At 40.6% G+C, this 23,528-nt stretch overlaps 1 protein-coding gene across 1 annotated transcript; it reads right to left on the reverse strand.

Moving 5' to 3' along the window:
• Positions 1 to 1,986: 1,986 nt before the first annotated feature.
• LOC127647703 (alpha-2,8-sialyltransferase 8F-like) lies at positions 1,987 to 23,528 on the reverse strand. The gene is made up of 8 exons (XM_052132125.1): positions 23,197 to 23,528; positions 15,856 to 15,930; positions 14,969 to 15,049; positions 13,562 to 13,706; positions 13,357 to 13,469; positions 12,764 to 12,856; positions 4,037 to 4,513; positions 1,987 to 3,130 (listed from the first exon to the last, which is right to left on the reverse strand). The coding sequence occupies exons 1-8, from the start codon at positions 23,268 to 23,270 to the stop codon at positions 3,094 to 3,096; spliced, it is 1,095 nt and encodes a 364-aa protein (XP_051988085.1). The 5' UTR covers positions 23,271 to 23,528; the 3' UTR covers positions 1,987 to 3,093.

Raw genomic sequence — 23,528 nt, forward strand, 5'->3', positions numbered from 1 at the left:
CTCACCTGTCTTGCGGACCCTCTGCCTCAGTTCTATCCCAATGGCAGCAGCGTGTTCAGATGATGGGCCGTACGCGGCGTCCACTTCCTCCACTATGCGAGCATAGTCCCATCGGCTCGACCTGGGGTTCTTATGGATCACTGCACCTGCTGCACCTACTAAACAAAACCTCATCTGCACAGTCATTGTCCTTTTAGACCAGCGGTTAGCTTTGGCGCAATCCTCAAAGCGATTTAGGAACTCTCTCCATGATGTTGAGCCATCAAACTGACCTGGTCGGAGCGTAGGAATTCTTTCTTTTGGGGTATTGCATTCCTCTCCGCTGTCAGATGATAGATCATATAATGCCTGGCGGGGCTTTCTTCCTCGCTGGCTGGGTCTAGCAAGCTCAGGAAAACAATGCTCATCAGCATCTGGGTAAACAGCATTACTTTCAGTCTCATAAAGGCTATGCTGAACTGTACAATTATCATGTTGACATGAACGGCGATTCATTGGTGTTATGTATTGTGACATTTGTTTAGCTGCAAGCTCTTTGCACGTGGCGTGTGGGTGGTTCAGATTCGCTGGAGTGCTCTGTATAAAACATGGTGTATCAATTCCACTGTCATGCATAAACTCATTTCCCACCTTGCTTTTAAATGGGTTGTTTTCTCTCATTGTTCGCTGATGCGACTCATAATAAGCGGGCCTGTAAACTGGAGCTGATTGAGGGCACGGGGCAAAACTTGTCTTAAATGGATTATTATTACTGTCAGTACCTGACATTTGAACATCCAATTCATTTAACCAGTCCGTGAATGAGATGGGCATACGTTTCTCCTCATTCTCTGCCATTACAGACATAGCAGGGTTCAACTGACTGCTCATATTTACATTGGAATATTTTCTTGTCATCCCCGTTTTCTCACGAACATCCGTCATTTTTGCTCCCTCTCTCTGATAACATCTGCTTCACAATATAATCCAGAATGTCCATATGACTCACCAAATGCGACGAACTTATCCCAAGACGAGCCCCCAGTGTTACCTTTTACCCCAGCGGCGCTCTTAGCAGCTGTGTGTAACAGTTCGTTTAGTTCATGTTCGTATAAATGATGAGTTGGACCGGATTATCCCAAACATGCCGCTTTTATTTCTTCAGCACATATCCATACAATTATTCTGCTGTATTGCAGTGAACATAAATTCCCGGGTGGTTCAAGGGAATGTAACAGAACAACTCTATGGCTCTCCCATATTTTTTTACAGAGCCACACTACGACCACGCTTCTTCCCGGACTTCACTACCCATAAAACACTCCGTTAGAACTACAAAAACCACATTCTTACAATCTTAAAGTAATAGTTCTCCCCTCCACCCTTGTCCCGCAACAACTGTCATTTCATTCGAAAATGTATTTTGTGTCTCTGTCAGAGTGTTGATGCATTTGTAGTTGTTTTGCAAAATTTAGCACTCTTTAGGAAGGTTATGGAGCAGATCTCTTTCTCTTCCCTACCACCACCCATTTCTTAACACACTCTGTATATCCTTTATATAAAAGATACATTTTTAAAAAAAAAAAAAACGTTTTTTCAGATTTCCTGATCAAACTACTTTGGTGTTTTCATTACAACCCCACCAAGCAAACAATATTTGTAAAAAAATGATTTTGTTTCTTGTGCTTTTTTATAAAAACCATAAAGAAATAAAGCCATAACTATATACTTTGGAGTCTCAAAAGGCACAAATTGCAAAGCAATATTATGTTGACAAGCCCCAGTGAGAAGAACTGACCACAAAAAAATGCTCAATTTTCACTACTGGCCAATTCATTGTCAACAGTCTTTACCTTGAGATTGTTAAATGGCTCAATGTTTCTTTATTCACATTTAAATGGAAAGATTTATCAGGACTTTACTTTGCCTATGTAAAAAAAAAAAACAGGACAAATTAAGAAATTCATAGACTGAATAATCATAGAAACTTAAAATACACAGACTACATTTCTTCTAAAAATTTTTTTTTTTATTATTAATCATTCATTTAATTTGCCCTTTCATGCTCAGATTAGAGCATGCAAAATTGGCACATTCAAGTTTCTACACCTCCTGTTTTCTCACTCCTGAGTGGAGCTAAACCACACCTAAGATTCCTATTTTTTTTCCACACACTGTCTATGTCCGGAATAGCATATTAACATACTACTCTTATTATTGCTGCACTAATTAGTATGTATACTGTGCACAGTATGCATATTTTCTGTATGCATGGAATACCCAGATGGCCTACTACTTCCATATCCATAGTGATAGATGAACTGGAAATAATATCAGTTGTGATATTTACCATCTCTTTCTTGACTCATTATTTAAACAGACTACAAAAAGTTTAACATTTTTGTTTTAAATTATATTACTAGATTTGAAAAACAAAAGTAGCATACTACCGTTCTAAAAATGTATCATGAAATATTGTCTGCTTTTTCACTTGGTATTTAAAAACAAAACAGCAGATAGCATACAGTGTATAATACTGTGCAGTAGAAGTAGTAAAGCAGTATTCCATTCTGAACATAGCCATTGTGATGTCATGTTTTCAAACATTCAGACATCCCTGTTTTTCCTGGCTGAGATTTGGGTCTAGAATTAGAATTCAGTGCTGCTAATCAAGCACACCTGAGTTCAAATTAATTTCCACTGATAAATGTTCTAGAGTATAGACTGGCACTTGTGATTAGTGTGACATGGAGGAGCACCTATAGTGAGCATGTTTAAAGCTGACTAAGGCAAAACAGCTAAAGGAGTGTTTAGGGTGTTTATGGAGGATGCTGATCTGGAATTATTTTCTTAATTAAACTCCTTCACAGTGCAGAGGCTAAATTAATTACATTTGTTTTCAGCAGTTATTTGCGTGTGTGCAAGATTATCTCAAAGTAACTAAAAACATGTGATGAATTTGTTGTCCATGTTCATATCTGATATTTTTTTAAGTGTGTGTGCACAGCTGCTTCTTTCCCATCACTCTTCCATGTGGCCAGGTTCTACCAGAAAGTCTCGGAACAAACATTAATTTACCATGTAGCGATAGACTGTGTGTAGTAACTTTGTGCTTTAGACCCGTCCGATGGAATGGTGCATCTCACAAAACCTGTCAAGAAAAATCCATGTCACATTTCACCCTAAAAGAAAAAAAATATATAATAATCATATTTTGCATTAAAAAGATTTAGTCTACTATTAGGCCCCTTGAATTTTTTTGCATTATGACATTATTTACAGGAAAATTAAGCACATTATTTAGCCTTTTTTATTTTTTTTTATTAAAATCAGTGAATGTTTTATTTACTAAAGTATAACAAGTGCTACCATGATGTATAAATATTTTCAAATAATAATGTTTTTACGTTACAGTAATGACCATGAGACTAGCATTACATTAATGAGAATTATGGTGAAAAATAAGATTAAAGGTATAAAAGGACATTTTATAAAATTATGAGCTTTGCATTTCTGCCTTTAAACCCTCAAAAGATTGGTCACCACTTCTATTGCAAGTGCCTCACTGTAAACTTGATTTTTGCCTTTTTTAAAGAAAAGGAGGGAATAGTAGAAATACATTTTTGTGGCAATCAACATTATGCCTCAAATGTGGTTACTTGAGCTTAACTTCTATTGAACCTGGAATATTCCTTTAATTATCCTGACAATAATTTCACGATGCAAAAAAAAGCTTAAGGGTCCTAATAGTAGACTTAAATTTTTTATGCAAAATATAATATCTTAATTTAGATTTTTGCCGTTAAATGTGACCTGGACACCTCATGAAATTCACAAATGTAGTTTACTAATATGAGTCTTCCTAGTAGAACTAATACAGAAGCTTCCATTTCTAGTATGCCTTTCATTCTCTTAACAACGAACAAAAAAGTTCAAACTTGCAGGTTTGCATCTAAATGTTGAACTCCTTTCTCAATGGAAGATGTATTTTGTGGAGGTGTACATACACAGATGTACATAAAGCAAGACATTGTTTGCTTCTAGGCTCATGTTTTACCTGTGAGTGGACTGACACTCCCCCAGGTGTATGCGAACAACACCTTGCTTGTGGAGTTTCAGTAATTGTTCAAACTCAGTCGGCATGGAGTGCACATTCTTCTTGCTCGCCCGATCATCGTAATAATGGTTGGTGATCGATCGATTGTCATGCGGATGTTTATTGAAAGGCCAAAAGCCATACAAATGGACGTTATTGCAAATCTCTATTGCTAAACTAGCCATGATGAGCCCTGTGCTGAGACGAACTGAGTTAAGGCCTCGCTCACGCCAGAACTTCTTCAGTCCCCTCAAGTACTCCGGGTTCAGGAAAACAGGCAGCAGGCCATCATTGCCAAAGTCCTCCAGTGTGTAAAAGGCACGCAGGGATACAGGTGTGTTGTGGCCATATGAGAAGGCAGGTAGCAGCAATAATGCGTGTCCGTAAGGATGAAGGCTTTCCGCAAATGGACGACGGCGCTCCATCAGTCCGCTGTACCTGGGTAGAAAACAGAAGGGAAGGAGAGAGATACTTCTGATTAGGTTTTACTTATTTTGTCTTATGATGTACCCATGATCTGAAAAGGGTCAAAGGAATGTTTCAGGGACAGATTAAGCTCTATAAACAGCATCTATGACAAGGAGGGCGTGGCCGGGCCTAGAGGATGCACGCCCGGCACCGAGTTGCCCAATCAGCAGAAGAGAGATAAGAGGAGGAGCGGGACACCAGAGAGAGAGAGAGAGAGAGAGAGAGAGAGAGAGATGCACGCAGCAGGGTTCGTGTGTGCACACTTTTGTTTAAGTTAAGCCTTTGTCAGTGTTTTATAAAACGTCTGTTGATAGTTAACCAGTTCCTGCTTCCTCCTTTATCCAACAAGTAGAGATTCATTACACTGGTGGCGAAACCCGAGATTGGGGGGAGACATGCCATCAGAGAGCCCTCGCCGCTGATGGAGGATTACAACGCCGAGGAGAGGATTGGTTTGATGGTACTGGAGTGGTCCACCAGGAGGCAGAGGAGCTGATACCATCCGCCAGGGAATAGAGTCGCCACTGCCACCCGCTATCAAGCTGGCCAGGACCATCCGACTCGGCAACGCAATTAAATTTGCCAGGCTCCCACCTCGTTTCAGCGGTTCGTTCCACCTCGATGCTTGGCAAAAACGCCAGCGCCTTACGGGCAGAGATTACAACTCTGTTACTCAAGGCAACGATAGAGCCCATCCCTCCAGCCGAAATGAAGGGTTTCTACAGCCCTTATTTCGTCGTACCCAAAACATTTGGTGGGTTGCGTCCAATATTAGACTTGCGAGTTCTCAGCCGGGCTTTACACAAACTCCCGTTCAAAATGCTCAGATTTTAGCAGATTTTAAAAAACAGATTTTAACCTGCATTCAGCATCAAGATTGGTTTGCGGCGGTAAACCTGAAGGACACATACTTCCACATCTCCATCTTGGCTCGACACCGACCCTTCCTACGGTTCGCGTTCAACGGCCAGGCATATCAGTATAAGGTCCTCCCTCCACTTTGGCCAGTCCCGGTCCACTCGTGTCTTCACAAAAGTCGCAGAGGCAGCCCTTGCCCCGCTATGGGAAGTGGGCATCCGCATACTCAACTACCTCGATGACTTGCTCACTCTCGAGAGTTACTATGCACTCACAGATAACAGATGCTCAGGCACCTCAGCCATCTAGGGCTTCAGTTGAACTGGGAAAAGAGCAAGCTCGCCCCAGTTCAGAGCATCTCTTTCCTCTGCATGGAGTTAGACTCAGTCTCGATGACAGCACGCCTCACAAACGAGCGCACGCAGTCGGTGCTCAGGTGCCTCGCTCTCTTTGAACTCGGCACAGTGGTTCCTCTAAAACAGTTCCAAAGGCTCCTGGGGCATATGGCATCCTCGGCTGTGGTCGCACCGCTCAGGTTGATGCATACGAGACTGCTTCAGCACTGGCTTCAGACTGGAGTCCCAAGATGGGCATGGCGCCACGGCTCATACCGTGTTAATACCGTGCCCTTCCTGCTGTCAGACTTTCAACCCTTAGACAGACCTCTGTTTTCTGCAGACTGGAGTCCCCCTACAGCAGGTGTCCAGACATGTCGTGGTCACCACAGACGCCTCTCAATGGGGTTGGTGTGGTGTGTGCAACGGGCACACAGCTGCTGGCTCCTGGATAGGGCCCCGGCTGCATATGCACATCAACTACCAAGAGTTGCTGGCTGTATTCCTTGCCCTGCGGAGGTTTCTCCCGCTGATCCGGGGCAAGCATGTCTTGATCTGTTCAGACAGCACCGCGACAGTAGCATACATAAATTGCCAAGGCATCGTGCGCTCTCGTCATATGTAATAACTCGCCTGCCATCTCCTCCTTTGGAGTCAGCAGAGACTAAGGTCGCTCATATCTCACTCATATCCCTGGCAACTTCAACACAACAGCTGTCTGGCCTAAGCTGTCGCATAAGGTCTCGCCCTGCGGAGAATGGAGGCTTCACCCCCATGTGGTCCAGCTGATCTGTGGATGGTTTGGCATGGCACAGGTAGATCTCTTTGCCTCCCAAGACAATTCCCAATCCCGCTCTGGTACTCCCTGACAGAGGGCCCTTTCGGGATAGTGCGCATTTCCCCCAGTGAGCCTTCTTGCACTGGTGCTGTGCAAGATCAGGGAGGACGAGGAACAAGTCACCTTCATGGCCCCTTACTGGCCCACTCGGACTTGGTTCTCAGATCTCACCACTCCTCACGGCAGCACCTCCCTGGGACTGGGCACCCTCTGGCATCTGCGACCAGACCTCTGGAACCTCCACGTCTGGCCCCTGGATGGGACGTGGAAGATCTGAGTGACCTACCACCTGCAGTCGTAGACCAAGCCAGAGCTCCTTCTACCAAGCAACTTTACGCCCTAAAGTTAAAGTTAAAAAAGTTACATTTGTGTTCTTCCCAGTCTGAAGACATGCGGAGATGTGCAATTCGGTCAGTGCTTTCAATTCTGCAAGAGAGGTTAGAGGGGAGGCTGTCCCCCTCCACCTTGAAGGTGAATGTAGCCGCTATCGCGGACTGGACTCTGTTGAGCTCAAGGCCCTCTCCTTGAAGACGGCCCTCCTGATCCATCAAGAGTGTTGGGGACCTGCAAGCGTGCTCTGTCAGCGACACTTGCCTGGAGTTCGGTTAGGCAGATACTCATGTCATCCTAAGACCGCGACCGAGCTACGTGCCCAAGGTTCCCATGACCCCCTTCAAGGATCAGGTCGTGAACCTGTAAGCACTGCCCCGGGGGGAGGCAGACCCAGCCTTTTCGTTGCCGTGTCCGGTACGTGCTTTGGGTATCTATTTGGACCGCGCGCAGCTCTTTGTCTGATTAGGCGGAGGCGGAAAGGGAATGTCGTCTCCAAACAGAGGTTAGCTCACTGGGTCGTTGACATTATCTCCCTGGCCTACCAGACCCAGGCCATGCCCACACCCTTGCGGGTTCGAGCACATTCGACGAGAAGTGTGGCATCCTTGTGGGCACTTGCCAAGAGCACCTCCCTAGCAGACATCTGCAGAGCAGTGGGCTGGGCAACACCCAATACCTTTTCGAGATTCTATAATCTCAGGGTTGAGTCGGTCCCGTCCCATGTTTTGTCAGGTCCGAGCCGGTAGAACTCAGTAATACGGAACAGCCGACCAGGTGTTCCGCTTGCACCTAGCGCCCTTCACCAAAGTGATGCAGTGCGCTCTCCCAGGTTAGCCACTAAGCTCTCGCTTCCTGGATGATCTTCCTCCCTAGCCTTCTGGCCTGCGAATTAAGTGGAGGAATTTGCGACTAGACACTTTACGAGCCTCTGTACTGGGGTAGATCTCCACAGGCCTAATTCCCTCTTCAGGCAACTCCCTGTGATGTATTTTCCGCAGGACGGTCCCACTGTCGGCAGACCACCGTCTCCCTTGGGCAGTCCTTCTGCCCCCAGTCACGGTGTTTGTAGTGCTCCTCCCTCATCAGGTAGGACCTACCACCGCGCCACTCCCACGTGTGGCTTGACAACCCATGTTGCGTATTGGCCACAAGTCACCTCCCCCCAGTCTGGGCAGGATGTGGTCTCTGCAGGGTCTTTTCCCCCTGAAAGAATAGGAACGGGAAAGATCGCCTTCCCCGATGCATTTCATAGCGTTTATGCTCTATGACGAGAAACATAGAGAGAGAAAAGGCCACAGTTGGCCGGCTTGCTTCCATGATAGTCATGTCGCCTGTTCCCCCTTAGGGGTGCTGGGAACCTAAGTTCTGTATATGACACCTTTTCTGGGGACGTTGGGGAGGGTTACTTGAGGCCGATACAGTTGCTTCTAGCACGCAGTAGCTTGCTTGCACCTGTGTCAGCAGTTCACGTAACACAGTCTAGTGCATGGCGCTTTTAAATGGGACTCCTTGTGTCACTACATTCGACACAACGTTGAGTAACCATGACGTTCCCCTTCGGTCAATGTTGTAACCTCCATTCCCTGATGGAGGGAACGAGACGTTGTGTCCCCCTTGCCACGACACTAGACCTACCACTGTAAATGGCCGTACCTTATTCTCGGCTCCTCAGAGCAAAAACATGACTGACAGACACATGCCTGCTTCCCTTTATACCCGTATGTCCGAGGCGGGACAAGAAAATTCTGTCTGCCAATTTCTCATAATCAGAGGTACACGAGGCTCTCAAGAAAGACCCCTTGTGTCACTACATTCGACACAATGTCTCGTTCCCTCCATCAGGGAATGGAGGTTACAACAGTAACCATGACACATTATGTAACACTTTTGTAAAACAAAGCCATGAGGGTGAGAAAATAACATAAATGTTATACACTCACCTAAAGGATTATTAGGAACACCTGTTCAATTTCTCATTAATGCAATTATCTAATCAACCAATCACATGGCAGTTGCTTCAATGCATTTAGGGGTGTGATCCTGGTCAAGACAATCTCCTGAACTCCAAACTGAATGTCAGAATGGGAAAGAAAGGTGATTTAAGCAATTTTGAGCGTGGCATGGTTGTTGGTGCCAGACGGGCCGGTCTGAGTATTTCACAATCTGCTCAGTTACTGGGATTTTCACGCACAACCATTTCTAGGGTTTACAAAGAATGGTGTGAAAAGGGAAAAACATCCAGTATGCGGCAGTCCTGTGCGCGAAAATGCCTTGTTGATGCTAGAGGTCAGAGGAGAATGGGCCGACTGATTCAAGCTGATAGAAGAGCAACTTTGCCTGAAATAACCACTCGTTACAACCGAGGTATGCAAAGCATTTGTGAAGCCACAACACGCACAACCTTGAGGCGGATGGGCTACAACAGCAGAAGACCCCACCTCATCTCCACTACAAATAGGAAAAAGAGGCTACAATTTGCAAGAGCTCATCAAAATTGGACAGTTGAAGACTGTAAAAATGTTGCCTGGTCTGATGAGTCTCGATTTCTGTTGAGACATTCAGATGGTAGAGTCAGAATTTGGCGTAAACAGAATGAGAACATGGATCCATCATGCCTTGTTACCACTGTGCAGGCTGGTGGTGGTGGTGTAATGGTGTGGGGGGATGTTTTCTTGGCACACTTTAGGCCCCTTAGTGCCAATTGGGCATTGTTTAAATGCCACGGCCTACCTGAGCATTGTTTCTGACCATGTCCATCCCTTTATGGCCACCATGTACCCATCCTCTGATGGCTACTTCCAGCAGGATAATGCACCATGTCACAAAGCTCGAATCATTTCAAATTGGTTTCTTGAACATGACAATGAGTTCACTGTACTAAAATGGCCCCCACAGTCACCAGATCTCAACCCAAGAGAGCATCTTTGGGATGTGGTGGAACGGGAGCTTCGTGCCCTGGATGTGCATCCCACAAATCTCCATCAACTGCAAGATGCTATCCTATCAATATGGGCCAACATTTCTAAAGAATGCTTTCAGCACCTTGTTGAATCAATGCCATGTAGAATTAAGGCAGTTCTGAAGGCGAAAGGGGGTCAAACACAGTATTAGTATGGTGTTCCTAATAATCCTTTAGGTGAGTGTATTTGGGTGAACTTTAACCCTTTAAATACAAGTCTTTAAAAGAAAATGTTTGTTCAACTTTATCTTAATTGGTTTTCATACTGGGCATTTTTGCTGCAGTCCTAATCGGAGTGCGGTTGTTCCTGCCATAATTCAGAAGATATGCATGTCCAGGAGAAGGCAACTATATCTGATGCTCACAATCTTTTTATGAAAAGACAGCTGGTTGTCCCAGCAATGTATTTGCAGTGCTGCTTATGTTCCCCTGCCACTCATGTTTTTTTTGTGCAATTGATGATGTCGTCATGCTTAAATTGGCAAAAACGCATGCCCAAGTTATTTTACTTCCTGAACAAGTGGGTACATGAGTACAGGTGGTTTTCTCCCTCATGAAAACAGAGTCACCGTTTCATTGCAACCAAGCTCAAACCACTTCCTACAGGTAGTCTTGGGTTTGTTACTACGGTCTGCTTCCCATTCCTCAAAACAGCTTTCATATGGCCAATTGTTCATGCAAACAGTGCTCTGTTTGGAGTAAACTGCCAGTTTGAAAGCCCCTTATACACTAAATATATTGTTTCTAATAGCACATATACAGTTGAAGTCAGAAGTTTACATACACCTTAGCCAAATACATTTTAACTCAGTTTTTCACAATTCCTGACATTTAATCATAGAAATAATTTCCTGTCTTAGGTCAGTTAGGATCACTACTTTATATTAAGAATGTGAAATATCAGAATAATAGAGATCATTATTTATTTCAGCTTCTATTTCTTTCATCACATTCCCAGTGGGCCAGAAGTTTACATACAATTTTTTTATATTTGTTAGCATTGCCTTTAAATAGTTTCACTTGGGTCAAACAATTTGGGTTGCTTCACACAATATGTTGCTGGAATTTTGGCCCATTCCTCCAGACAGAACTGGTGTAACCGAGTCAGGTTTTGTAGGCCTCCTTGCTCGCACACGCTTTTTCAGTTCTGCCCACACATTGAGGATTTGATTGAGGTCAGGGCTTTGTGATGGCCATTCTAATACCTTGACTTTGTTGTGCTTAAGCCATTTTGCTACAACTTTGAAGGTATGCTTGTCCATTTGGAAGACCCATTTGCAACCGGGCTTTAACTTCCTGGGTGATGTCTTGAAATGTTGCTTCAATATATCCACATAATTTTCCTTCCTCATGTGCCATCTATTTTGTGAAGTGCACCAGTCCCTCCTGCAGCAAAGCACCCCCACAACATGATGCTGCCACCCCCATGCTTCACAGTTGGGATGATGTTCTTCAGCTTGCAGGCCACACCCTTTTTCCTCCAAACATAATTGTGGTCATTATGGCCAATTAGTAAAATTTTTGTTTCATCAGACCAGAGGACATCTCTCCAAAAAGATATTTGTCCCCATGTGCACTCGCAAACTGTAGTCTGGCTTTTTTATAGCAGTTTTGGAGCAGTGGCTTCTTCCTTGCTGAGCAGCCTTTCAGGTTATGTTGATATAGGACTTGTTTTACTGTGGATATAGATACTTGTCTACCTGTTTCCTCCAGCATCTTCACAAGGTCCTTTGCTGCTGTTCTGGTATTGATTTGCACTTTTCACACCAAACTACGTTTATTTCTAGGTGACAGAATGTGTCTCCTTCCCGAGCGGTGTGAAGGCTGCAGGGTCCCATGGTGTTTATACTTGCGTACTATTGTTTGTACAGATGAACATGGTACCTTCAGGTGTTTGGAAATTGCTCCCAAGGAAGAACCAGACTTGTGGAGGTTCACAATTGTTTTTCTGAGGTCTTGGCTAATTTCTTTTGATTTTACCATGATGTAAAGCAAAGGAGGCACTGAGTTTGAAGGTAGGCCTTAAAATACATCCACAGGTACAGTACTTTGCAAAAGTCTTAGGCACATAAGATGCTTCACAAAAACATTTGTCTTAAGATGGTTATTTATATTTTCAGCTTTAGTGTGTCAATAGGATATATGCATTTTAGGCTCTCAAACATTTATTTTGCAAATAGAATAGAATTGAAGAGCAGGGAGCCCTGCAACAGATGGCATGGTCCCCACAGAGCCCTCCCACTGAATATTGAGTCAGTCTGGGATTACAAGAAGAGACAGAAGCAACTGAGACAGCCGGAATAGATAGAAGAACTGTGGCAAATTCATCAAGAAGCTTGGAACATCCTATATGCCAATAACCAAGAAAAACTGTATCCAGGTGTACCTAGGAGAATTGGTGCTATTTTGAAGGCAAAGGTGGTCACACCTAATATTGATTTAGCTTTTTTATGTTTACTGGACTTTGTATGACGTTAGTTGATAAATGAAAACTATTTATGGCATTATTTTTGAAGACATTCTGACTATGCAACATTTTTTCCAAGTGCCAAAACATTTTGCACAGTATTGTACACATACAATTGACTCCAATTAGCCTATCAGAATCAAATTTTCTAATTGCCTAAAGGCTTGGCATAATTTCCTGGTTTTTCCAAGCTGCTTAAAGGCACAGTTAACTTAGTGAATGTAAACTTCGGACCAACTAGAATTGTGACATAGTCAATTAAAAGTGGAACAATTTGTCTGTAAACAATTGTTGGAAAAATTACTCATGTCATGCACAAAGTAGATGTCCTAAACGACTATATTTTGCTAATATAAAATCTGTGGAGTGGTTAAAAAATGTGTTTTAATGACTTCAACTGTATGGTTACAAATCACAGTCACAGACTCACTTCTCGTGGAGGATGCTGGGATTTGCAGTCACCAAGTTTGTTTTGTTGCCCACATCTTGCTCATATTGGCTCCCCAGTGGCGGAAGGTTACATCTAAGAATACACAGATGGGCATAGGTTGATTAGGCCATTTTTATTGATAAGTAATCTAAAGAAATAGATGACTTTTTTGGGCCCACATCTAATCCAGTTTTAAAGCTGAAGTGTGTGATTTTTCTAATGTTAAGTATGTAACTTTCTTCAAATCCCAGCTAAATATGCAGAGACATAAGAAAGCCATTTGGAGCCTGATTTTCCGGAGACGTTTAAATACCGATACTATTAAAACTATAAACACTGTGGCAAAATTGTTGTTTGAGCATCCAGATCAGTCAGCAAAATTTGCTTAACCAATGACTTAAATTGGGGCAGGACTATCTTTTTGTTTGACCATTGGCAGACAGTGAAAGTGATTGGAAATAACCTGATTGAACGCTAGTGGCACAGAAATTACACACTTCAGCTTTATGCATATATTTATATTCCTTCTTGTTTGTACCTACTACTAATTTTAGGACTGATTGATTTTAGTGGGGTGATTTGATCCTCCTTACCTGATGACAAACTGGGCTGAATTAATTTGCTCTCCACAGCTGCTATTGGCTACAATACCTCCATTGCCCACCACTGCACAGGACTCCCAAGTTGCATTTCCAAAGGGTTGTTCCTACACACTCACACACAAATGCAAATGGTGCGCATGTATGCTACATGTGCTTATATGCCAGTATGTTTTAACATATTTGGATCACATAATACCTTAGTTAAGATGCTGAACAGGGCTTGTGTCACCTGCAGTGCCTTTCTCTTCTCTCCGTCATAGATAATCTTTGACCCCACTGGTGTGTTATTCTGTGTGACCACAGCTTTGGACACAGCATGGCACTTGCTGTTTAGTAATGACCTAAATTGAAACAGACACTTTAGACCCTAATACACTTAGTCTGTTGTGTTGCGGTCATATGAATATCTAATAATAATATAAAAAACACTTAGACATATAGGGCATCCCAGAATAGTGACTGATTTGGGATAATTTTGTAAATTGGGTACATGAAGACATTGGAAGCATTTGGAATGCTTCCAATGGTTTACTTGAAATAGAGAACGGTTTACTTGAAATACAATCATGGTTTTCTTGTAACTCTCTCAAACTCAATAGTAATAAAACTGAGGTTCTTCTTGTAGGTACAAAGTCTAATCTTGCCAAATCAAAACGTTTTGCTCTGAACATTGACAATTCCACTGTAATTCCCTGTTTGAAAATTAAGAGTCGGGGTGTTATTCTGGATAGCACTCTTTCTTTTGAAGGCACATATTATATAACCCGGTCTGCTTATTTCCACTTGCACATCATAAATCGTCATCGCCCTTCCCTCTCAATTCACAGCACTGCCACTCTCGTACATGCTCTGGTCACGTACCGCTTGGATTATTGTAATTCCCTTCTATTTGGTCTACCACAAAAACTTCAGCATTAATTACAGCTGGTACAAAACTCGGCTGCACGGATTATTTCACAAACTTCTAACTCGGTCCATATAATTCCTATTCTTCAACAACTTCACTGGCTCCCTGTTAAACTTCATATTGATTACAAGATTCTGTTATTGACTTTCAAGGCTCTTCATAGTCTAGCACCATCCTATCATCTCGAGCTTCTTCATATACATTCTCCTACCCGCACGCTTAGATCCTGTTGCTCTCTCTGTCTCTTGTGATACCTTCAGTTCGTCTGACTTCTATGGGATCCAGATCCTTTAGCAGTGCTGCTTCACGACTCTGCAAATCTTTACTGCCAGATATCCAAAATTGTGATCGTCTTTTCACTTTCAGATTCCTCCTCAAAACCCACCTTTTTAAATTAGCTTACTACAAATAACTCTTATTTATGAAGGTATATATTCCTATGATAATGCAAATATGTATATGTGATTTTAGTTTTTTATCTTTTATGTTCTCTTATTGTAAAATGTATTATGTCTGTAAGGTGTCCTTGAGAGTGTTGAAGGCACCTATAAATACAATTTATTATTTTTATTATTAAAGAAATCCTGGCTATGATCCATAATCAACAATACAGTGTTTTTATACAACAATGAACCTTGCAGGCACAGTTTGACCTTTAAGAAAACAGCTAATGGTCTTCTCTGAGCAACTGGTTACCTGAACGTTTTAAAGTTTGCCTCCTGTTTATTCCATTCATTTGAGTAGCTCTCCAGTGCTTTGGCAATTAACGCACTGTCTCTGAAAAAATGAAATACACATACAGGATAAAATGTATGATATCTTTCAGAAATGACATGCAGTCTAAAGGGATTCACAACCAACTACAGAAAACTGTTCAGTAAGGAATTAATACAATAAGATGCACGTGATGATCTAAAAACTAACAAATCTCAAAATTGAATAACGTGTCATTTCTTTTGTAACTTCAAATGACACTGTTTAAGTCTAACAAGATCTAATCTAGCCATAGAAACAAAGTCTAGCCATAGAAAAAGGCAGACACAGTTAGAGTCTAATGAAGATTAAATAAAGTCACACTCACCTTCATCACAAATCTTACCAACATCATGCTATTTTTCTGGTTCTTATAATAAAGATCAAATGCAAATTCACACACTACATCCCCAACTCAATGAGCATGCACACTAAAAAAAGCTACATTTATGATTTTTTGTAGATTAAAAAAAAAAAAAAAAAAAGCATAATATTCCATTTGGCACTTTGGTCTTTATTATAAAATTCTATGTTCTGGAATGGGGGTAAAATGTATGACAAACTTAAATAGGTAAGAACAAAACGGAAGAAAATGTTGGTGCCCACTGTGACACTGGTGTGAGACAAAAGCACTGTGATAAGTTTAGAGATGTAAGAGATAAGATTATTACTGGGTACCTTATTTCTTTATAATTAATTCAGTTATTATGATTTTTTGTTTCTGTTATGGGTACTGATGCTTTGCCAATATAATATGTAAAACAATCATGCCAATGGAGTACTTTGAAATTAGGGTTAGGGTAAGGATAATACAAGCATGTTTTACATACTTGCATCCCTTGCAAGGTAGTGAAGTATCTGGGCCTTTTTGTGGAATCTTAGATGAAGGACGGGGATTCACATTACTGTCGAGAGAAAGAGATTTAGAATTTTAAAAAAAAAAACTTAACTGATATTGCATAAATATGGGTTAAAATATTGTTACTGTGGCAATTATATTATTTCAGGAAATCAATAAGAGCACAACACTCAAACAAAACCACAGACTCCAATCTCCAAATAAAATTAGGAATTAAAAATAATGCTAAAGTATAATAAATACCACAAACAAAACACAAATTATTAAAATGTATTATATATTATTTAAAGGCATGCATTAACAGGTAAGTATAAACCAGAGTCTGTTAGCACCATAATTTTAGTATCACAGAGATATCAGAGAGGCCATTGTCAAATTTCCAGTTTTAGTGCCACCTAATATCCGATCTTTTCCACCAACTTTTCATGCTCCTTCAGGACCATGTTGCATTGGTGTACTAAATTTGATGAAAATCAAATGTTTCATTTAGAAGTTAATACAATTTAAATCTCATGGAGCAGGTCAGGAGAGCATCATATGTCACAGGTGTGAAAATTAAAGTAAACATGCAGTTTAATCTCAGAAAACCTGAACAGTTACACCAACTATGACTTTAGTTGTCAAAACAAACACACAACTGTTAAAATGAGGCTATCAACTTCCTTCTGTCCACATATGGGCAGCCCTGTGTAAACACAGAATAACTGACAGACAGAAAACATCTCCAAGCCTTCTGATTGGCTAAACAACGAATCTGAAATATTGTCTTGGACAGTGGGGGGCCTTGGAGTCAAAAAGGTTGAGAACCACTGTTGTAAACAACATCGTTTAGCTTTACAAAAAAGTGGGTTAATTTACACCATCAGTTGTAGTACTATTACTTTTACGTTCATTTATTATAATCACATCAAATAATTTATTATAGTATTGTAAGTATTTTAAATGTATCTTTTGAAATGAGCAAAACAAGGCCTAAGGAATGAAAATGTGTAATTACAAACCAGGTGTTTTTTTTTAACTCTCCGCTTCTCTCTGTCTGTCTTCATTTATCTCTCAATGTCTCTCTTTATTTATCCCTCTCTATCTCCCTATCATTGTTTTCTTGCTCTTTCTTCCACAACCACCTTCCATACTGTTTGCAAAATACAGCCAGACATCTCTGAGTTCAGCCAGATAAAGCTGAGAGTGATACTGTATATTCATGTGGTGTAATGATACTGTTGCATTAATTGATTTAAAGGAATAGGCCTACAGAGCTGAAATTTTCTTCTAAAAATCTACATTCATGTTCAGCACACAAAAAAGTCATACACATCTGAGATGGTATGAGGGTGAGTAAATGATGAGACAATTTTAATTTGAACTATATCACTAAAATAAAATACAAATACAAAATAGAAAAAGTATACGGGATCTTGCTGCTATGATCTTGCCCCCAAAAATTTTTTGCAACACTTTAGCTGTAGAGATGTAGTCTACATGTGTTCTGTAAACCACACATGACCTTTGCTCAGTAAATGTAGTGTTCTAGATAAACGGATGTGTTTCACTATTATTCACTTGCATTAGTACTTATATTACAGACATGTGTGCTATCGTAAAGTACAAATCAAAGACTTTGTTTCCTGTTATTTGGTACCTAGATAACAGAAGCCTCATTCACATTTACATTTAACCTATGGTGAAGAGCCCAGTGATTCTGTTCAGTAAAGTTCTCAAGGAGTTTAATCTCCCACATGCCTTGTTGTGATTAAAGGCCCCTGTTGCCAGTGTAACGGCACATAATAAGGGAAAGCAGGTCACGGCTGTGACAGCATTATTTCTTAATTTATATAACAGCTGAAGTTCAATCATTGGCTTGCCATTGTATTGATGTACTCAAAGCCCTGTGTTAAAGAACTGTAGATTTAAACACCTTTTACAAACATAAACAGATACTAGAGTCATCTTTACACTGCAAAGTGGCACAGAAGCTGCATGTGAAGTGGCATTTATGTGTATTTACACAAACTGTTTTATGCTGCTCAGTGCAGGCTAAATGCTTTTACACAACAGTTACAAATGCATAAATACTGTTATGAAATGAATGTTTTAAAAATAAAATATGAATAAAAAAATATTAAATGAGTGAAAATATGAAGTAATCATTTTAATTATTTATGAAACTAAATAATGAAATATATGACCTGTCGTTACAAAAACAAAGTTTAAGGCTGCTCTGATTTCATTAACACAGAAGCAAATCAGCATCAGAACTGCCTTTGATACCAGGGGCTGAGGTGGGTCAGAGCAGACATCATTCTGTCTCGCTTTTATATGGCAGTGTGTCTTTTCACAGAGTTTTGAGCAGGTACAGGCCACAGAGCAGGCTTAACTCGACTGTGTAAAGATGGCTTAACAGACAGTTAATATTTCCTCACCTTTCCCAATAATAAGATAATTTACTAATACATACATCATTTATCAGTAATATTATTGCTATATATTACTAATAATTATATATTATTTTCAAAAATGAAACTTTTAAACATATATATATGCAGGGTCGGGTTTATGATTTCTGAGGCCCCAAGAAACCAACCAAGCTGGGGCACCATTTTGAAAATATTTGCTTAACAAATTACATTAAATATATTTTAAATCGTAATTTTAAATTCATCCCATCAACCATTGAGGCCAAGTACATTTTTTAAAATATAAAAATCTAGTTAAAGATAATTAATGCATGTTTTCCAGTTTTTGAACAGGGTCTGCAAAACCTACTACTTCACCCAATAACATTTTGGAATTTAGTAGTTATTTATTAATTTTATAACCTAAAAATGATTGGTCATTATAATATGATACAGTATCTGTATTACTTAGAGGATTTGTTGTATACAATAGTAATATAATTCGGTCTTATTTACTTTACTTTAACCTGGACCTTATATTCTGACTGAAGCTGTATTTTATGTAAGCATTGTAGGCAACATTTGTAACTAACAATAAACATGCAAGGCATGGCAGCCCCTCAGCACAGAGCAGAAGGAAAAAAACATTGCCGCTTATAAAGCGCTGCAAAAATAAAATTTTGTTGCAGAACAATCTGGAATAATTGTAACAATCCCCTCTTTGCAACCTGAACTTGTTCAGAATGTTACAACTTTGTGACATCTGTGCTAAAAAAAAACAAAAAAAAACACACACAATCTAAACGTAGGTGTCTCGGCATGCATTTTTTAATCCTGATGCTCTTATTAAGCTGTGTATTAAGTTGTCTTATAAACACAGTATCTAAAAATGTGCCAGTCCTCCGTGAGACACTGAAGAAACAGTGAGATGCAGTGCAGCAGGTATGGACGTACCTGCAGCACGTGTTTACACAGGAAAACAATGGCAAAACAGAGCAGATGCAGGCAAAAACACGATCGGTGTGAACAGCCCTCAACTCATCCGTTTGGCCGTATCTGTGAGTGAGAGCACGTGCACAAAACAATTTCAGAAGGCCTATATATTTTTTAATAAATTACAAACCTGAACCCTACTTTTAAAAAAAACCTCACCTGTCCGACCTCAGCGGCTTCTAATGTGAACCACTTCAAGAGCGCTGACAACATCGTATTCGCACGTGTACCCAGAATAACATGTCACACCTCAAGCATTTTTTGAGGAGCTTTCCTACCGGAGCGGGGCCCCCCCCGACCGGGCCCCATGCAATTGCGTGGTTTGCGTGGTGGTTAAAACCACTATTGGCCTGGGTAGCTCAGTGGTAAAGACGCTGGCTACCACCCCTGGAGTTCGCTAGTTCGATTCCCAGAGTGTGCTGAGTGACTCCAGTCAGGTCTCCAAAGCAACCGAATTGGCCCGGTTTGCAGGGATGGTAGAGTCACATGGGGAAAACCTCCTCGTGGTCACTATAATGTGGTTCATTCTCGGTGAGGTGTGTGGTGAGTTGAGCGTGGATGCTGGAGGATGGCGTGAAGCCTCCAGACATGGTACCGCTCTGTGGCAACGCGCTCAACAAGCCACGTAATAAAATGTGCAGATTGACGTTCTCAGACGGTCTTTACAACTGAGATCTGTCCTCTGCCACCTGGATTGAGGCAAATCACTATGTTACCATGAAGACATAAGGCACATTTGGAATTGGTATACCAAATTGGGGGAAAAATGGGGGAAAAAGTAAAAAGAAAAAAAAAACCTCTATTCTTACATCACACTGAATCATTGGTGACTCCACTCCTTTGTAAGGCTAAACGATGCTTGTCAAAACTGTATATCTTTGTGCATTATAAAGCAAAATGCATTTGCATTAGAGACAGCATTTGTTCGGATCAGGAAATGCAACATATCCAATTATTTACTAATCTGATGCAAAATTCAGGCGAGTCACTAGACCCCTTTTACTTGGGCACGTGTCCCAGAATAAATCTGCCACAGTAAAAGCTCAAGTTTGAGTTTTAACAATTTACTTTATTTGTCAGAGCAATCATTTAGATTGATAACCCCGGAAAAAAGAAATTTGATCTAAATGGAACACCGTAACCCACCCAATCAACGCTTGTAAAAGCAACACAGTTTAACTTGAAACACTAATCTGATGCATGCTTGCAGAAATTCTTGTCCGTGTGGCGCGCGCCTGTGCGCTTGCTATAACCAAAGCCTCTGCAGCGCGCACAGCCACACACACACAAGTCCAGGGGCCGGTTGCAACAGTTATACGTTTGTTACAACTTAGCCTAGTTGTGGCATAAATGGGCACTAAGTCACAATTTACTTAGATGGCTCAGATGGTAGAGTGGGTCGGCTACCAATCGCAGGGTCGGTAGTTCGAATCCCGGCCCACACGGCTCCAAATGCCGAAGTGTCCTTGGACAAGACACTGAACCCAGAGTTGCTCCCAATGGCAGGCTAGCACCTTGCATGGCAGCTCTGCCGCCATTGGTGTGAGAATGTGAGTGTGGATGGGTGATTGGGACACAGTGTGAAGCGCTTTGGTAACCTCTAAGGTTAATAAAAAAGCACTATATAAGTGCAGACCATTTACCATTAAACTTAGGAAGGATGTAAACCTACGTATTAACTAAATATTTATGGAAGCCTCCGAACAGGAGAAATGGTTGGAATAAAAAAGCAGACTCATTTAATGACATCAATGTGCTCATGTTTTGCGTGATAGTCATTAATCATTTCGACATATATTATGATGTTGGCATTTACACTCGTTTACATTTACAAGAGAGAAAAAAAAAAAAAACGTTCTTTTAAGCAGCTCTCCAGCATGAAACCTTTCAAACGGAGCAGTTTTCATTGTGCATCGTGTCAACATATACTAAATATGTAAGATATTAAAATTAATAAATGTCTATTTTTCCAGCCTGTTGTATTAGCATTTATTTATCACCCCTTATTTATTTTAGATACAGTTCCTATATATTGTTATTTACACAAGGCAAATATACTATTTATTAAATCTACGTCTATTACGTATCATATTTTAATGGGGATATAATTTATTACAGCTGACAGTTACACGAGCAGACAAGGTTTGAACATTAACCGTAGCGAGATAAAACTTTAATTCACGGCTATTTAACACTTCTGTGTATAAATTTAAAGGCTTTTTATTGGATCAATACAGGTAAACCTCATATTACGTGACTATGCATTAATTTATGGAGAGTTTACAACCTACTAGTTAAGTCTTGCCTTAAGAACAGGTGGTGCAACCAAATTAAGCACTGATTTAGTTACAAACTAACTAGTAGTTAGTTACTAAACCCTTAGTGTGAACTTTACGTCCTAACTTACGTGAGAACTTACGCACAGCTGGTGCAACCCTACCCAGGTGTTGGCACGCAAGTTAGAATTGAGGTAGGCCATGAAAATATGATGAAACTAAAGTAAGTTTCTAAATAATACAGATGGTTTTATTTTGACATAAATTATTGGCTCCTGTATACAGATGGACATCAGAAAATTATTTGGACGAAGCAGGGATAGGAAACAGAAAGGAGAGATGAGTGATACATGATAAACAAACAACATCCTCAGCCAGAGTCAGGTTTCAAACATCAGATGATAAGCATAAAGTCTCAGGAAAACCTCTGTCAAGTCTATGGAATTGCAGAGAAAATAAACAAATTTTTGTGTTCTGTAGTACTGTCTTTGATTATGATAACATTGAATCAATCTTTTGGATATTAAATTAATCATTTAATTCACTAGCGCTAGTTTAAGACACTACATAAACAGTTGTCAGAAACTATGGCTGCTGTGTGCTAATTACCTAGTGACTAAAAAAGAACAATAGTTTGGCTTGTTTTGAGTTGTTTTGCAAATAAAATGAACGAGTTTCAAACGTCAGTTTAAACTTACACCAATTTTGTTAGCTAGCTAGTTATTAATTTATAGAAACTACACTTCTGCATTTATAAAGTTAGAGATAGCTCAGATAGTTTCACAAGCTAGCAACCAAACTCAGCCAGTTTAGCTACCAACTCTACCTAGCGACCAACTCCCTGCTCATTCTGATACCTTTCTGTCTAAAGCCATTTCGTCTGACATTGGATAATGCAATTCCATTGACTTATTTGACAGAGGTTTTCCTGATGTGTAATATAATGCAAATGTGCAAGAAAGTTTCTCCACTTTTGTTATTTTCATATACAGTGTATGCATTTTATGCCATAAAACATATTGAGAATGTTCATGTACAGTATGTTGAAGATACTTAAATATTTTCATAAAGATTAATATCTCTACATGTTTACCTTTCCCAGTACTTGTTGCAGTGTAGGAATAGTGGGTTAAGCAAGGTTTTATATAGTGCATTGTGTTGCTCATTTCTTGCATGCAGCAGGCTTTCAAAAAATAAAAAGCGATATGAGTAATGGGGGTCATGTGCCCCAGTAGACCTTTTTGTCTAGCAACGCCCCTAGCGAAACTTAACTTAAACAGTATAAACAGTGGACATCTCAAGTTCAACTTTTATACTTTCACACGTTTTCCCGCATTATAATTATTATTCCAGATAAATATCTTTCGAACCTTTTATTCCATTAAACCTCTCTTTGATTAGGCTACAAAAAAGCCCTCTTTATGAAACAATTACATAAAACAGTTAGAGATTAAAAACGAGGTAGCCTACTCACGAGGTAACTCTAACCAGACTGGCAGCAAAAGAGCCTGAAAGAGCACCATGAGCTTTCATCTTGGTCACAGTAGTCAGCAGTAGACCATCTCGTACTTTAACACTCAGACATTTTTAATTTCACTCTCGAAATAGAAATAAAGATAACACAAATGACCGACAGACTGACATACTCACTTGCTCACGAGGAAAATCCAGAAGGCCACACTGCAGAAAGAGCACAAGGTGATGACAAAAAGCAACAAGCGCATAATGTGCTCACACGCTCTCGTAAAATATCATTCAAATGCAGATGTTGCCATTTTCAAAGACTTCCTCTGACTTCCTCTGACTTCCCCGTTATATTATGACTGTTAAAAGAGCGCACCCTGTCTGTTTCTTTACCGCTATCTTCCTTTACGGCATGTTTTCTCCCTCAACTTCTCCGCCCCATCCCCACTGCCTTGCCTCTCCCTCCCTGACTCTTCTTTTCTTCCTTCTTTTAGACGTAACTGCTCTTGTGCGTCGAC

Source organism: Xyrauchen texanus, chromosome 8 (assembly GCF_025860055.1).
Source record: "Xyrauchen texanus isolate HMW12.3.18 chromosome 8, RBS_HiC_50CHRs, whole genome shotgun sequence".
Lineage (NCBI taxonomy): Eukaryota > Metazoa > Chordata > Actinopteri > Cypriniformes > Catostomidae > Xyrauchen > Xyrauchen texanus.

What these genes read in the sequence shown, in the direction of transcription:
- LOC127647703 (XM_052132125.1), bottom strand. Translation starts at nt 23,270, where the DNA reads ATGCGCTTGTTGCTTTTTGTCATCACCTTGTGCTCTTTCTGCAGTGTG. An exon ending in CTACCTTGCAAGGGATGCAA is followed by an intron (nt 15,050 to 15,855) that starts GTATGTAAAACA and finishes TCATTTTTTCAG; the next exon opens with AGACAGTGCGTTAATTGCCA. An exon ending in TCAGCCCAGTTTGTCATCAG is followed by an intron (nt 12,857 to 13,356) that starts GTAAGGAGGATC and finishes GTGTATTCTTAG; the next exon opens with ATGTAACCTTCCGCCACTGG.